The sequence below is a fragment of the Sceloporus occidentalis genome, unplaced genomic scaffold (assembly GCF_023333645.1).
Source record: "Sceloporus occidentalis isolate IW3139 unplaced genomic scaffold, rSceOcc1.0.p SCAF_1, whole genome shotgun sequence".
Lineage (NCBI taxonomy): Eukaryota > Metazoa > Chordata > Lepidosauria > Squamata > Phrynosomatidae > Sceloporus > Sceloporus occidentalis.
In genome coordinates, this window is record NW_028316981.1 from 302,132,678 (window position 1) to 302,150,791 (window position 18,114).

Genomic DNA, 18,114 nt, shown 5'->3' on the forward strand with positions numbered 1-18,114 from the left:
CTTATGATTATGATACAAGTGATAAAGAGAACTTAGGGACTGTGTAGACAGGCGGTAGGATGCAGCCCCTTTTTGCCCCGGATTAGGGGTGTGGCAACCGCATGCCATGGCCACCTCAGGGAGCAAAATGAAACAGCAAAAAGCAGCTTCTTTTCTGCTCCTTAGCAGGGGCATCATAGCTGCGACGGGGTGGCACGATGATGCCCCTTCTGCGCTGTGCCAGAGTCATGCCATGATGCCATGCGCTGTCTAAAAGGGCACACAGCATCATGGCACGATGGGGACAGGGTCACAGCATTGAGTGTGCAGACACTATGCTGTGACTCCACCCACAGGCTGGCACAAAGTGCCAGTCTGTATCCCCCTTCGAGGTAATACATGTTACAGTGAAAATAGATCTTTGGGAATTTTAGGTAATTCTAATGTTAATTCCCTGGTTTCTGTCACTCCATTTGCATCCTGAATATATGTGGTTGCACAATATGTACCTTTCATAATAATAGAGAAGGTTTAGGTTAGATGTCACGTGCAATTTTTCAACCTTTACTCTGCTAAAGCTACTAAATTTTGTTTAGTAATAGAACTGTATTTCAGTAGTACTGGACAATAAACTCAAATCAGTTCTTTCCTGCTTGACTGATTCATGTTTCAAACATTACATATGTTACACCCTGCCTTGTAACCACTGCCAGTTGAATATGCTGATCCCATGGTGCTCTAGAATTCTTTTGCTGGATGTGCTATTTATGCATGTGGATTGAGATTTTGACTCCAAAGAATAATATGCATGTGTACACATGGACATACCATGCTTGCATTAAATATTCCCCCCATAGACACTTAATTTCTGAAAACATTAGTGATATAACCCCCCCCCCCCCGCCCCAATACTCTAAAATAGCGTACACTGCACTTTGTAGGCAAAGTCCTGTGTAATGTTAGTGATGGGATACTTACAACCTTTCCTCTCTTCTGCTCAACAGCCCTCCCAAATTCTGTTTAAACAGGCTCCCATCTCTCTGGAGCAGACTTTGGCAGAGTAGGGATTGCTTCTTCCATGGCCCAGAACACACGGGCACAAAAGAGCGGCTCCAGCCAGAAGCAGGTTGGAACCTCACTGTTTGCACAACCCACTCCCAAGGTGGGCTGCTGATGCAGGGGCTGACCAGCACCTCTAGGAGTCATATTATATTGACTTCTTTCTGCTCTGGTCCTAGGGACCAGAAGGCAGCTTCAGCGCAGCTTCTGGCTGCTTTGGAGGTATGCGTCATTTAATCAGCAGACCTCCAAAGCATCCAGAGGCCACTTCATTTGGCCTGTCTGCTTCACCCCCATGTTCTGCTGATAGAATGGTGGGAAGTTTATTTGACTCTTTAACAATATAATATTGTCTTGGTGTTGTAAACTATCATTATCTGTATGGTTAAATACGTATGCCTGCAGATTAATTTTAAATGAAACTTTTAACCCAACTCCCTTTTTTCCCTTCCCTTTATTTTCTACCCCTTCTCTTATTTCCCATGTAACATCAATCAAGAACCTTGGCTTTATACATGGTGTACCACACCAAAACCAAACAAACAAACAAGCATGAAACAAATGGAAAGCTTCTGTGCTGAACCTTTGTAAAAGGGTTATAAACAAGAAGATCTTCAGTAAAGTTAGATTTGCCTAATGGTCTTCTAATTTGTGTGCAGAAGCATCTTATCAATTAAAAAAGGACCCCTTCAGTAATAGCTGATCATTCAGCTTTAGAAATCGTTTAAGCACAGTATTTATGTCATCATATTTTTCCATACTGGTGTATTATTTTTGGACTATAGATGAGATAAAGAATTAACAATTTTAAAACAATAGGACTAACATGCTCCTCTGTGATGAAGGAATTAGATAATCGTGCATATTTGCTTAAGGGGGTCTGTATCTTGAGACTTTTATAGGGTAATATTAAAGCCCTGAGATGTCTTATTATGCCAATACCCAGAAGATTGCTTTAATGAGAAGAAAAGGGCCTTTTTCCAATTACAAGAGAATAACTGTATTAAGTTTCTGTGTTATGTCAACCTGCTTTGATTTGATTACTGCAAAAGAAATGGATTTATCTGTCAGTGTTACTTAATTAAGCCTCCTCATTGATGCTTTGCAGGCTAATATAGTGTGGTTTGCACATTTAAGTCTAAATACAAGGAAAATTGGCTGAAAGCTTAGGCACAACCTATGAAGATAGCATACAGGAGTGATTGCTTGTCATTTTTCAGATCACTGGGTAAAAACCTTACTATACTGCAATGACATGAGTAAAACCTTACTATACTGGAAGGACATGAAATTAAAATACCTTGGTGATAAAGAAATGGCAGTGATGTCATGAAAATTTTTGAGGCTACACCATCTTCTGGGTTTCCTGGAAGATAGAATGGAGACATTGGAATGATGGTACATGGACATGTTCTTAATTCTTTGGTAGAAATGTGCTTGTTTATTCAATTTCCAACTATTCAGAACAGTTTTCTGAGGCAAGAAAATTTTCAGTGGCCAACTGAAAACATAATAAAAGTGTGTATGTGTGTCTCTCTGTATATGCATCTATATTTTAAAAATACCTTTTTCCCAAATGACATTTAATTTTACAGGTTTTAAAATAGAAACAGCTTGCTTCAAAGTTATCACACAGGATCCCCCAAAGTGCATAGATCCCCAAATACAGGACTAAGGTCAGCAATTTACAACCTACATAGGTCCTTTTCTTTGTGCTGGCACAAGTGTAAGGTTGACAAAATGGGGTTGCTGCGGTGGTATAGTCAAAACGGCCCAATTCTCATGATGACATTATTTGTCTGCTGAACACATTTTCCACACAGTGAGTGTTTCATATGTGGCATGTCTTTTGTATGAAGACTTCAGATCTTGCCATAGTTTTTAGCATTCCAAACTAATAGTTTCAATTATATATTCAGCTTTAGTCAGGTTTGTAGGAAAGGAGCCTGTCAGTCCTCACTCTTTGTTGCCTGCAGTAGAACCCAAATAGTATCTCCTTCCTGAAGGCAAATACTTTAAAAAACAATTTGCTGCATTATTCAGATAATAACTCCTTCACTCACAGTTCCACCATGGAATGGCAGCAATGCCATGTGAAGCAATTTGTAATTCCTTGTTGCTGAAAGGGTTGAGCATGCAGCCTGTTGTTGTTGTTGTTGTTGTTGTTGTGTCCCTTCAAGTCATTTCCGACTTGTGGTGACCTTAAGACAAACCTACCATGGTTTTTTTTTTTTTTTGCAAGTTTCTTCAGAGGTTTGCCATTGCCATCCTCTGAGAGAGTGTGACTTTCCCAAGGTTACCCAGTGGGTTTACATGCCCAAGCCAGCATTTGAACCCTGGTCTCCAGAATCATAGTCCAGCACTCAAACCACCACACATTTGGCTCAGTTATAATTCAAGGATGAGCAGAAAGTAGTTGGTTGCAAATTAAAGATTGCTCACCAGTTTCTGCCCACCAGAAATCTTGAATCAGAACAATAAGCCCAACGTTATATTATTCAGGAAAGTTTCACACATTACGTGGAACTGCTGCCATGTTGTCCCCATATTGATAACCCCCCTCACAGTCCTGTATTTTACTTTGTCAAAAACATATTTTGAAATTACAGGCACAGGTTGCAGAGTTAAAGCCTCACTGCTCCTGCCCTACTTTGATGAGGTTTCTAATGTTTACTTTTCCCAGCCCCTCTTACGCAGCTCTCAAAACCTAGGCGAGATCCTTAAACATGCCAGCACCTCATCTACAGAACATTGGGTTAAAAAAGTGATCCTAGACTGTCTGAACTAATGTGAACCATTGAAATTCGGATAAATTCAAAAAACCCACCCCAGCCCCTTCACACAACCAATCAATGCAAAAAAACTCAAATCAAAACAAAAACACTAAACAATCATATTCCACTGAGTCTGGTAGAGATACCACATTACAGTGCATCCTTATGGCCTATCAGAAGAGTGCATGTTAAAAACTGGACCCAGCCCCCAGCACAGTGGCTCAAAGTGTAATTAAAGTCTAATTAGTGTAGATAAATCACATTTTTGCACATTCCTTCAAAGGCCTCTACAGCTGTCTGGTCGGTGTGCATCTAAAGCACAAGTTGTGTTTGGCTCATAGTCTGGAAGCTGTGGAGTTGGTGGGTGATTTTTTCATACTTTCCGTATCACTAAGCCAGAACAATTTAAAGGTTTAGACTGGGCTAGAATGGTTTTATCCAGTTTCTGGTTTATTTTCTCACCCTATGTTAGAGTAATGCAGCTGTATCACTTTAGCAATGAAGGCAATAAAATATCTAAGCTAAATTTAAGACAGATAACTGATGTTCTTCAGGCATCTGAAGTATTTTTTGAGTGGAGTAACAGCAAGAAAGTCAGAATATCATTCAACATATAAATGGCACATACATTAGGTGAATAATATGCATTTTAAATTAGCTGTCATATGTTCCAAATACAGTCCATGGTACTGCATGAATTTCCAATCTTTAATATAGCCAACCAACTATCATATATAATTTTATACTTCAATATTGTTCATACATGCATTCTTTCTCCTTGATGATAGTAATACTGAGTTATGACTTGAATGCATGCATGGATTATTACAACTGAAATTTCACCAGCTGCATTTTTTCATTGTTTCACATAATCTCAGATCCCATGCTTTTCATTAGCAACAGTTCAAACACTCTTCCACATATCAGCTGTTGAGTCCCATTGACTTTGAATGACCATTGTGCATTAAATTCAAGCATGTTTGTGTAAGTGTCTTGTGGATCACACTGTTTGACAGCAATCTGAAGTCTGTTTGCTAATAGATTTGTATACAATTAGCAAATCTGTGTCTTGGGAGACTAAAGTGGAAGTGTATATTTGAGTAATTCAGTTACAGGAAAGGAAAAATGGAAACCTGGAAGAAGGTGCCGTTGATTGTACAAGTAAAATTAATCACATTAATCTTTATTGATAGGGTGTGTTCTTAGTTTCATAGGTACTTTTGATGTTACTGCTTAGTGAATGTTGTCAGTATACTTTTGCTAAGTGCTATGGAATTCTGGGAACTGTTGTTTTGTGAGACATTTAGCCTTCTCTATCAGAGAGCTCTGGTGTCATAACAAACTACAATTGCAAAGGTTCCCTAGCACTGAGCCAGGGCAGTTAAAGCAGTCTCAAACTGGATTATTTCTGCAGTGCGTTTGGGACGATTATCAGCAATAGTTGAAAAGGCCCCACTGTTAATTTCTGTAATCTCTTCAAATATTTTAACATTTTTAAAGGTTGTGTTTTGGGTGGGAAGAAGCAGGACACACACACACACACAAAATATAAATGTAAAGTAGAGGTGGGAATTGTGCAGGTTTTCAGGTATTGTTGGAATGCAAGTCCTAGCAGCCCTTGTCAGCACAACTAATGGCAAAGAATGCTAGGAGTTGCAGTTTACCAGTATCTGGAGAGCCCCACCTGTTACTTAAAGATTCCCACTTCTGCGTGACATTTAAATGTGCATAACTGCTACCTTTGGCCACCTTAGATCTTACACTCAAATACATATGCATTTTCCTTAAACTGTTAATTGATTTCCACTCAGCACATGGGTAGAGATTTCAGATTGGAATAGAGACCATGAAGCTAAACCCTGCTGTAATGTCTGTTGAAAAGCCATTCAGAATTTCATCTGTGATTTGGATATGCCTTGAATGAGAATCCAAACAAGTTGATAATCAGTTGCATAACACCCATGATTTTAAAAAGCTCACCCTTATTACTGAAAGAAATGGTTGATTTGATTTGTCATGTAAACAATACACATTTTTTTAAAGAACTTGGGCACGTTACAGACGCGCACAAAGTATGTGCGGAGCACGTATTAGAGTTAGGAAGGGGTGTCACTTCCTGATGCCCCTAACCCTAATGCGCGTGGAGCGCGTAGAAAATGGTGGCACCCTATACACATGGGCGCCGCCATGACTACGTCACGACCGCACCGCCTCCAAATGGGGCGGCACGGAAGTGATGTAGTGGGGCCCCTTTTCGCGGCCCCGGAAGGAGCTCCATTTCGGAACTCCTTCCAGGATTTGCATCGCTGGCGCAGCCTCTACACGTTGTGGCAGCTGAGGCCCCAATACAGCGGGGAAAGGGCCAGTTACAGGCCGCCCCAAACGGGCGGTCTGTAACTTGCCATAGTTAAGTATTTACTTGGAATGTTTTGTGTTATTAACACTTCAGTGTTTCATTGAAATAGTAGGAATTGTGATTCATAGAAATATAACATTAAGAAATACATTAATATACAAAGGGGGGGGGGGAAGAAGGATTGAGCTGGAGGCAAACCATTTCTTTACCCATACAGCTAGGCTGGAGATATGTGATACAGATGTCTAAGCTCTCTAATTGCACTTGCAGACCCAATTCAAATTCTGCATATAATTTAAGTGCTTTCCTTTGTTAATCTTTTATACATGCCTTTTTGTACAGATTAAATCTGTTGTTTGAAGTAATAGAATTAATAATCCATAATGAATGTGATGGCAGATAATACTCTAGTATCCTTTTATAATAAATTAATGGCATGCTCTCACCTGGAATGTTGTTTCAGTAATCCGAACAGGGCATATGCAATTTTAGTAATATGGAAGAATTCAGTAACAGTCAGTATGAATGATTGCATAGTGTTTCTAGATGACTCTTGCATGTGTGTGTATATGGGTGCATATATATGGCTTGGCTATTATATATAGGGCTGATTTGGGTGATACGGGGCCTGAACAGACAGGCCAAAATAAAGCTGCTTCGGGTCACTTTGGAGATATGCTGTTTAAGTGATGCATGCATCCTAAGAGGCCAGAAGCTGCACCAAAGCCATGCTCCAGTCCTAAGGACTGGAGCACAGCTTTGGCATAGCTTCTGGCATCTCATCATAATATAATTTAAACAGCATACCTCCAAAGGGACCCAAAGCAGCCTAATTTTGGCCTGTCTGTTCGGGCCTATTTGAAATGTAGCTTATTTGTGATATGCATGTACCAGCACACACTGTCCCAGTTGCTCTTGCTAACTGTGAAAGTAGCTAAACAAATCTGGGTGAGAATTATGTTTCATTTAGGATGTTGTGGATTTTTTTATCATCCAAATGATTTGGACTTCAACTCCCATCTTGACCAATGCTCAGGGCTTCTGGGAGCTGAAATCCAGAACATTTGCAGGGACAAAATGAGAGAAGAACAGATTTATAGTCAAAACACTGGCTCTTTTCTTTTCTCATCTGTTTCTTTCCCAACAAATCCATGTAAGAGTCCAAGGTTTGCTTTATATCCATTTCCTACAACACATAAATGCTTGCATTTGGATGACATTATAAACACGCCACAGAAAAAAATATGTGGTTTGTTTAGCCACTCTCACTGCAGGTGGCTGGTACATGTCAAACCAGGGGTCATGCAGTTTCCTGGCTTCTTGTGTCGGCCAACCAGGCAATTATATAGCAACCTTAAACCTCAAGCAGTGTCTGGGAGAGAAGAAGCTTGTGTACTTTTACTAATAAGCACTGCTTCACAGAAGAAGAGCTTAGGGTCAGTTAGGACAAGGCTGATGATACATGGATGATAAACTGGATATAAATTGATGGGAAAAGAGTATCATGGACCCAGAACAGATGGGCCAAAAGAAGCAGCTCACAGCCACTTTGGAGGTGTGGCGTTCAAATGATGCGCACTTCAAACATGGCCAGAAGCCACCCCAAGGGATTTCCCAGCTGCTGGCAGCACGGCTTAGGTTCTGTGGCCACAGCCCACTTTGGGAGCTGGCCATGTTGTCAGCATGTTGTCCTGATCCACTTGCGGTCAGAGCAGGCTTGGGCAGTTCTTTCCTGCCCAGCTATTCTCGCCCATATTCTCATAGCATCTTCTTAGTTCATTCTTTCTAAACATTTCCTGAAACAACCATAGTGTGATAAGCAATTATAGCCAATAACCCTTTGTCCATAATTGTTTCCCATTGTGAGATTGAATCATGGAATTCAAAAGGAATATATTATATTTTCTAGGTAGTATCTTTCCCTGCCTTACTGTATATTATCTGAAGCCCACTGAATAAAAGCTAATGCTGAAACCAGTAGGTGTGTGGAACCATATAAGAATATGTATATGATATAAACTATATAAAGTATAAGATGATACATTATATGATAATAGTGGCAAGACTGTTGTATACCCAGTGTTGGAAAACAAACATAAGAAGAGTGGACCATTAAAGTTTTTGAGTTAGCTGAGATTGACAAATTGGTAACATTTAAGAAAGAAAAATCATTGGACAATTTTTTTTTAAAAAAGACTGGAAATTGTTTTTGATTTATATAAAGAAGAAAGAATTTGATGGTTGAAGCAATTTTGTTTATTTTTCAGGTCAGGAGTAAAATAAAAATAAATTAGTATTACTCAGAAAATATATATTCTGAGCATTAATATTTTTAGGCTTGGAAAGTGGAAAGACATTTGCAGTTTGTGTTAGTTGTGTCAATTTGATTTGTGTTGATTGTCATAGTTTTATATAGAAGGGGTGAGTTGGAGGACTAGAGAGGTTGGGGAGTAGTTTAGTTTAGTTTAGGGTTATATTTATAGATTAGTGTCGTTTTGATTTTTATATGTTATGTGTGTGACTGAGGGTTGTTAAAAAAGTTGATATGGTTTTTGTTTAACAACTCAATAAAAATAATTTAAAGAGAAAGAGAAAGAAATGTGCAGTATTTTATGCAGAGTATTACCTTCAGCCCAAACAAGAGACAATTAATTGTAAGTTGGTGAAACAGAATGCTAGGTAGTGTTGATGTATTTATGACAGTCAACTCCAAAGGTATGTATGATCAATGCCATGCTGAAAATCCAGTGTTAGATAAAAATCTTGTGCATTATAGGATAGATGAAAGGTAGATAATCTGGATGAAGTAAATTCTGTTGTGGCATATGTTACAGAAAATAGATGCATAAATCAGTAAGCCAGTAATCATTCACTCACCCAATTTATGTTCCACTTTTCCTTCAAAACCAGAAAGCAAGGTTTTAAGATGAAGAGATATAAATAAATACATAAGAAATATTATAATTGCTCTTGTTAATTGCCCTTGGGTTGACCACGACTCATGGCCACCCTGTGGATGAGGCATCTCCAAGACCCCCGGTCCTCAATTGCTCTGCTCAGGGCCTGTAAATTACTGATTGTGACTTCCCTAATTGAGTATATCTCTGATGTGTGATCTTCCTCTTCTTCTGCTGCCTTCTACCTTCTCTATCATTATTGCCTTTTCTAGTGAGTCATTCCTGCGCATGATGTGGCCAAAGTACAGCAGCCTCAGTTTCATCATCTTGGTTTCCAGGAAGAGTCTAAGCTTGATCTATTCAAGGACCCATTTGTTGGTCTTTTTGGCTGTCCATAGTATTCTCAGCACTCTTCTCCAGCACCACATCTTAAGAGTTGATTTCTTCACTGTCCAGCTCTCACATCCATACATGGTGATGGGGAATACAAGGGATTGGGCAATTCTAACTTTAGTGTTCAGTTGCATATTTTTACACTTTAGGATCTTGTCTAATTCTTTCATAGCTGCCCTTCCCTCTCCCATTTCCATATTATTATTGCTGTCGTTGTATGCCTTCAAGTCATTTCTGACTTGTGGCAACCCCAATACAACCCTATCGTGGGGTTTTCTTGGCAAGGTTTGTTCAGAGAAGGTTTGCTATGGCCTTCTCTTGAGGCTGAGAGAGTATGACTTGCCCAAGTTTACCCAGTGGGTTTCATGGTAGAGTAGGCATTCGAACCCTGGTCTCCAGAGTCACTATGGATTATCATTACAATATAATTAAACTATCAATAACCTTGAGTGCAAATGTAAACACATGTTGTTGTTTTAAAAAAGGATGAAAAGAGTATAGCATGCTAGTAAACGCACCGTCTTTAAAGGTAGTTCCTGAAAGCCTAACAAAACGGGGGACAAAAAAGTTGCCTACTGATTAAAAAATTGCAAGGAGATGGGTATGCTAGATACCTGGATAAGGGAATTCCAGAGCTTAGAAGCAGACCACCTAGAAAACACTTATGTCTCTATAAAAGAGGAGGGGATGTATGGAGGACTCCTTTAAGCATAGGAGTCTTACAAGCTTTAGTTATTTTTAAAGGAACAAGTACTTGATGTCTGCTTGACACTCTGGAGAACTAGAGGAGAGAAAATATTTTTGTTCCCCCCCCCCCCTTGTTTTGTTTTACTAATTTTGAGGGACACTTCTGTTTTGATTGGATATTGCCTGCTCCTAACACACTGTCAGAAACAAAGATGTTCCTTACAGTTCTAATGTTTCTTACATTCAAGACTTTGTAGCTCCATTGGTAACAACAACATGATAATTGTATGCCAAAACAAATTGAAAATAGTTAAAGTGACTTTCAGTCTGTAAAGTGTCCTAATATTGCATTTTTTTTTTACATCTCTACATAGTTGCTGTTTGATAACTCCGATCATGGATGTCATTTATCTTGATTAGTTTAGCTTCATAAAGTTATTTTAAATGGGTTGCTCTGTTCACCTCACTATAATCCTTTTTACAAGCATTTCTCTTTGCTTACTTTAGGGTCCTTTTCTTGGTACAGTACATTATTATTTGGTCTTAATATCACTGGGGAAAAAATCACTAGAACTTCATGGTTATACTTAAATTTAAGCCTGTTTTTAATTGCTTTGCTAGATTGCTGCCTAACTAGAATAGTCACAGGAGAGTTCTAACACATTTTTAATGCATAGTCAACCAAGCTTATTCCAACAAGCTTCAGTATGCCACAAAGCACATAATGGCTTCTGCGTGAAACCATAGAATTCAGGGACTTCTGTTTCTACTCTTGGGCCTTGACACAACTTCAGAATGGCAGTGACCTACCCTGAGGCATATGATGCATTCTCTTTGACTTTCCATGAGGAACACCTAAATTGCATTTGGGTGCTGCTGGAAGCATCCACTCTGCCTACCACTCCCAAGTGGCCTAAGAGAATTAGACATGATTGAAATCTGCAATTTGAATTACTCACATGGAAACAACTTCTTTCTCTCTTCCTTCATTCCCTTGATTTTTAGAGGGGGTTTGCCTTTGCCTTCCTATAAGGTTGAGAAAATGTGCCTTCCCTAAGGTCACCCAGTAGTTTTCCATGAATGAGCAGAGAGTCAAACCATGATTCCAGAGTCATAGTCCAGCACTCAAACCATACACCATGCTGGCTCCTAGTTGGGGACTTACTGCATCCCAAAATCTCACGGTCTGGCTCTGCCTCCGTTTGCAGCATCCAGGAGCCGCAGCGGCCAAACCGCGCGACTCCCGGACGCTCCGAGGAAGGAGCACGGAAATCGCGCTCTTTCCTGGGCCCCGGAAGAGATGCGTGATGTGCGCACGCACAGCGTCCGCTACATCAATATGGTGGCGGCCGTGTGGAACGGCCGCCGCCATTTGTCACGGACTCTGTCCGTGATAGGGTTAGGGCCGTCTGGAAGAGACGCCCCTTTTTCAAACTGGGACATCCTCAGGATGTCCCTAATGGCAGTCTGTAACCCGCCAAAGTTTCTGAACCCACTTTCATTGTTTTCAAGAAGAAACATTAAGAATTCCCATAATCATTTATCAAAAAGGTCTTGCGATGGAACCTTCCTTATATGCCTCACAGAAGGCTCCAGTCACTGACACCTGCCCTGCTTTTATCCTTTTAACATTCTCCCTAAATGTATAAGGGTTAGAGTCCCAAAAGTGTTTTTCCCAAACCAATTCAATATGTTAGGTAGCGTGCTTTGTTTATAATGTCTAAAATTTACTCAGACAGAGATATCTGTTTTAAAACATAGATGATAACTATTAAATAATCTAAAGCAAGAAATAGTATCATACAAAATCCACAATACAGTGATACATTTATTAAGCCAACCAAAATGCTCATTATACATGTTGTGAGCTTTTGAAGATCCACTGGCTTCTTCATCAGGCAAAGGTGTTAAAAATGATACAGGAGGGGGGGGAAAGATGCCAATGTTAGTTATATCTCTGCATTTGGTTAAGATGTTTTAGTTCTTGACCTTAGTTCAGATGTTATGGGAAAGTATTAATGCAGGTGGGCTCTTCCTCCATCTAGCCATGTGGGTGCTGGTATTATGCAGTCTGAAACAATCATCATCCTCCCACATCATTTTTAACACCTGATGAAAAAGCCATGGAGCTTCAAAAGCTTGCAACATGTACAGTGTGTATTTGGGTTGGCTTAATAAACCCACTGTCTTGTGGATTTTGGATGATAATGTACTTTTCCAACATGGCTACCCTGGATATGTTATAAAGCAAGAACCTATCTTAGGTACTTTACAAACTGCCCAAAAGGGCGGTCTGCCACCGCCCTTGTTTGCTGTGCAAGGGAGCTGCAGCGGACAAACCGTGCGGCTTCCCTGCGCAGCAAAAAGAAGTCGCATAAAGCGGCTTCTTTTTCTGGCGCCGTTATGATGCCGCAAGGTGCCAATGGCGCACTTGCGGCATCATCAAGGCGCTGCGACATGCAGACGCTAGGCGTCCATCACATCAAAATGGTGGTGCCCATGTGTATAGGGCGCCACCATTTTTACGCCCTCGTTATGTGCGAGGGGCAAGGCGTGTCAGGAAGCACCGCCCCTTGTGCGTAACGACGGCAGCCAAAAGGACCCATCTATAAAGCGCCCTTGATGGGTCCTTCAACTTAGTGTAGATACATTAACATACATGTGCAGGCTTATCACAGGCCCCTCTGGATTTTCTTAAATGAGACCAGAATAAGAGACATGATACAAAGTCCGGTCCTTTGTTTGTGCTACAGTTTATCGACAAAATTATTCATTTTTTGCATGCAGAAATCAAAGCTCTTCAAAACCCATATTGTTAAAATCTTGTATCATTTTTTAGAGGTGGGTAGAGAAAACTGCAATTAAGCAGCAGTTATTTTGAGCCACTACCCATAGTACTCTATAGATACTGTCGGTCCTTGTTATCTGCTGAAGTTTGGTCCCAGGACTCCCTGTGGATACTAAAATCCATGGATGCTCAAGTCCCATTAAATATAATGGCATAGTAAAATGATGTTCCTTATATAAAATGAAAAATCAATGTTTGCTATTAGGAATTTATATATTTTTTTAAATATATATATTAAGCTGTGGACGGTTGAATCTGTGGATAAAGCATTCATGGATAAGGAGGAACGACTGTACTAGATTGATTTCAAGAGTTAATAAACTACACACAGACATTTACTGGAGATTTCCTAAAAGGTTTTGTAATCTCAGCCCCTGTAGCATTTCATTCAACAATATAGGGTATCAGTATCTGAAGTGAGAATAGGAAAACCTGAATCTGCATGCATCCTTCAGCCAAATATAATTCAGCATGTGGCATCATAACACTCCTCTGTACCTTCCTGCCAATATCTTTGGCCTGTTACAGACAGCCAAAATAAAGCTGCTTCGAGTCACAGTGGAGGTATGGTGTTTCAATGATGCATGCGTCCTAAGAGTCCAGAAGTCGCACCAAAGCCATGCTCCAGCCCTAAAGACTGGAGCGTGGCTTTGGTGTGGCTTCTGGACTCTTCGGATGCATGCATCATTGAAACACCATACCTCCACTGTGACTCGAAACAGCTTTATTTGGGCTGTCTGTAACAGGCTTTTGTCTGATTAGGGCTCAAGGGTACAACTGCATCTTTCCCTCTTTCCTAACTTTTTCTCCTTATATCTCCCATTTCTGCACTTGAGTAATTGTTTTTTTTTAAATAAGTGTCTATTGTATGTCATAGGATAAAGCATTGTTATGTATTGTATGTGTCAGATAGAGTAAGATGCTTGTTGGAAGGGTTGCGAACATGGAACATCAGAGGTAAATGGTGACTGGTTGGGAGTCTGAAAGATTTAAAAATGCTTATGTGTTACATCAGATACTGTGTATAGCATATCTGGAGAACAAGAGTAGAGAGCAGTGATTGTAGTGATTGTAGTAGGCTAATTAGAAGAAGTAAATAAGTGATAGTAATCATTAAGACATTTATGTAACCACATACACAGATGAAAGAAGGGATGGGATGTGTGGATGAATGTTGGTATGACAAAGAAGGACAGTGAATACCAGTTGCACAGCATGTCTTGCCTCTGAGAGAAAAGAATAATTCACATCCACACTTACCTTTGATTTGGCCCTGTCCATCACTATTATACAAATTAACTCTGAAGGAGTTGTACTCATATTTCTAGAATAGTAGAAATGTCAGGTACTGGCTCAGGGTAATCCTGTCTCCCACTCTGAATCTATGGGTTCATCTTCTGAGGATGTGAAATCAGATACCATCAATTTGGATAAAACAATTTCAGTGGCATTTGTCAAGCCAGTTTAAGAGTGAAGACCATTCCAGTACTTTGTAAACACTAGTCTACAACAGGAGAGGACAGTGGGACTGCATCTAACTCTGCAAGACTATTTTTACAGGCTTCAGCACTTCCAGATTCTTACAACCACCTTTTCCCCCCAAAAAAGGTTCCAGGGTCATCTTGCATGGATTAACATTAAAATAAATAAATAAAAATCAGACCAAAAGTGAACTTCTGGGCATTTTCAGTTTTGTTTCATTTTTCCAGTATTTGGCAATCATTGCCTTTTCTGGTTTATTCAACACCTGAGTCCATCACAAGACATTTGTGCTTTACCCCTTGTCCTGTTATACTTCACCTCCAACCCCATGTATTGTGGATGTTCATTTCAGGAATTTGCAAGCCCTAGAGCAGTGCTACTCAAAAGTGGCTGCCAATCCATGGTAAGTTTCCATGAAGGAAAGAAACAATTGTAGCCAGTGGGAACAAATATGGGAGTAGTCCTTGGCACACCAGGGGGAAAATGACCAGCAGACCCCCAACATCAGATAGCATAAGAAACACTATCCCAAACAACAGCAGCAATAACTGTCCTGTTAGTCTGTGGCTACAATTAAACTTAAGGTCTTTTGAAGTCCTTATCTAATACTTTGTATGCTGAGACATTTTAGCAACCACCTGAGTGTTATTATTAATTTTTGTGTCATGGATACTCTGCAAATCCATTTGTAAAAACAGGTTATGAATGAGTATTCACTATAAATATATAGAGGGAGGGAGGGAGGGAGAGTAGGGGATACTTGGTCATCAGTTTCCTTACTTCATTTGTTCTATAGTGTTCCGTTTTATCCTTGAGTGTATGTGTTTCTGTGCTACAATTTGAATTCAACTTCAGCCAGTGACTTCTAGTCACTTCTTAAAGTCTCCTGAAAGACTGAGTGACTGGAATAATTTTTATGTGCAAACCTCCGGTTCCTGAGGGTCCAGTTCATTTCTGCTGTGAATTTAAATGAGTTAATTTAAGTGGTTGGGTCAGAAGCCACTATCATTGTAGTAGCCCTGTGCCTGGTTCTTAATTAAAGGCAACAGGAGATTAATTTGAAACATTAATTTAAAAGTGCCTTTACAAAAGGAAAGAATTATTGCAATAAAGCCTAAAGAACTTTTTTGTCCCTAGATGTAGAAGACAGAACTAGCTCAGGGTCCTGGGGGAATGGAGGACATCCTAGTCCATCCAGGGTAAGTATATCTAATCTCTTTTTCCCCTCACCAGACTTCCTGTGTATGCAAATTTAAAATCTAAATGTGAGTTTTACACCTGATTGCATAGGAAAATGTACATGCAAATTTGGTTGCAGAGCAACCTATTCCCAGAATTGCATTTTTAGATGCTTATCTGATTCTGTGGTTGAATTTGACACCTGCTTTCTTCCTGCTAACAGGTAGTCAGAAACTTCATTAAATGTTTTGCTTTGCTTGTTGCTATCAGCCTTTGATCCATTGCCCTAAATTATCTCTGGCCTGTAAGCTGTGCTTTTGGCTTCTGTTGACTTTTCACTTCTTGTAGATGGCATTCCAGATGTTTTTAAAGGCGCAAAATAGAGAATATGACTTTTGGGCATCTTGCATACTAGGAGATATGTGAGCTCTGCACTCTAGTTTAGCTTTGCTACTGTTGTTCTCCTTAACTATGTCCTTTAAATATTATTAAACATAAAAAGAAATATATAAATCATGTCCTTGCAGAAGACAAAGAAATTAACACGTCAAAAATAACTATGAAGAGTATATGTCTACACCACATAAATTTCTTCCTATACATTGAAACTAAAAGGATTCAAGTGAGAATAGTAATTTCCTATTCTGGTTCTTTTTAGTGTCATACATATGTAACTCAACCATTTAACAGTTTTTGCTATAAGCCATAACTTAATAACCTACATGTGTGGTACAATTTTAGAGGCATTTCCTGCTGCTTCTGCTATAGCAAGAGAGGTCAGAGCAAAGCAGCTTTTAATCTGCTCCTGGGATGTTGTGGCTCTAGTTGGAAGATCCAACCAATTTGTATTAGTTTCACTTTAATACTATTGCTTTTTAAAAAACGTAAGCTGCCTTGTCTGACCTACTTGAAAGGTGGACCTATGCATTTATGTCTGCATAAAGATATCAAAACATATCAAGAATATACTGTTGAAATAAACATCCATCTAGTCCAGCATTCTGTTTCCTCCATGATCAACTTATATGTGAGTGAAGCCTAAACATAGAGCATGAGTATAACTACATCTCCAGCTTCTGATCTTCAGCAACTGGTACTGAAGGCAATACTGCCTCTGATAGTGAAGGTAGTGTAGATATCATGTTGAGTCATCACAAACAGAATTTGCTGTTGTGTGCCTTCAAGTTGTTTCTCACTTATGGCAACTGGAAGGCAGCTGATCATGGGCTTTTCTTGGTATGATTTGTTCAGAGGAGGGATTTGTCTTTGTCTTCCTCTGAGGCTGAAAGAATGCAACTTCTCCAAGGTCACCCTGTGAGTTTCCAATGGCTGAGTGAGGATTCAAACCTGATCTCCAGAGTCATAGTCCAGTGCTCAAACCATTACACCATGCTGGCTCGCCATTGATTGCATTATCCTCCATTAAATTGTCAAAAAAATTAAAGCCATCCAAATTGGTGAAAACAATTGGCATCTTGTGATAACCTTATGGAATTATTATCTTCAGGTGTACACCCTTTACACTTTGCATCATTGGGATGCATTAATAATAATAATAATAATAATAATAATATGCTTTATTTATATACCGCTCTTCCGAAGCAATCAAAGCGGTTCACAGAATCATTTAAAACTTTTACATCATAAAAGCAGCATCTCAATGTATATATCAATAAAAACCAATAAAATCGAACATCGATAAAACATGCAAACAATAAAACAGGCAAGGAATCTATCAATTGTGGTTAATCATTTGTATCAAGGGAGACAGTCTCTATGAGGAGTCCGAAGGAAATACTAATCGGAAGAGGTAGGTCTTTAAAGCCTTTTTGAAGGCCTCCAATGTGGGGATCGTACGAAGCTCTTCTGGAAGTTTATTCCAGTACGTTGGTGCAGCTGATGAAAATGCTCTCTGTTGGGTTGCTATTAGTCTCACCTTAGGGTGTACTAATACATTTTTTCCTGATGTTCTGAGAGTGCGGGGCGGACTATATGGGGAGAGGCATTCCTTCAAGTAACTCGGGCCCAAGCCATATAGGGCTTTATAGGTAATAACCAACACTTTGTATTGAGCCCGGAAGCTAATAGGCAGCCAGTGTTATATGGTCTGACCTGGAAGTTCCAGCGACCAATCTGGCTGCAGCATTTTGTACTAGCTGAAGCTTCCGAACCTGGTACAAAGGTAATAATAATAATGATAATAATAATAATAATAATAATAATAATAATAAGTTTTATTTATAAACCGCTATTCCGTGTTGATCATAGCGGTGTATAGGTAAAAATTGCAATATCAAATACAAAATACAAGATAAAAATTGCAATACATAAATAAAACTTCAATAAAAACATTTCAAAATACAGATTAAAACCATACATCAAATCCCGGCCAGCTAAATGTGCTTGATAATGCTGTACATATAGTGGGGAGTCATATATCATCAAGGAGCATCGGGGAAG

The 18,114-nt window shown here is 39.5% G+C and overlaps 1 protein-coding gene across 11 annotated transcripts in view; it reads left to right on the forward strand.

The window, feature by feature from the left end:
- The window catches only part of TCF4 (transcription factor 4), a 416,494-nt gene that overhangs the window by 94,902 nt on the left and 303,478 nt on the right, over positions 1–18,114 (forward strand). For all 11 annotated transcript variants that reach the window (XR_016277899.1, XM_089497346.1, XM_089497339.1 and 8 more), the window contains one exon: positions 15,613–15,674. Coding sequence is in view for 10 of the 11 variants with exons in the window: in XM_089497346.1 (XP_089353472.1) it covers positions 15,613–15,674 (62 nt within the window). In the remaining variant the exon portion in view is untranslated. The remainder of the gene's footprint in view (positions 1–15,612; positions 15,675–18,114) is intronic.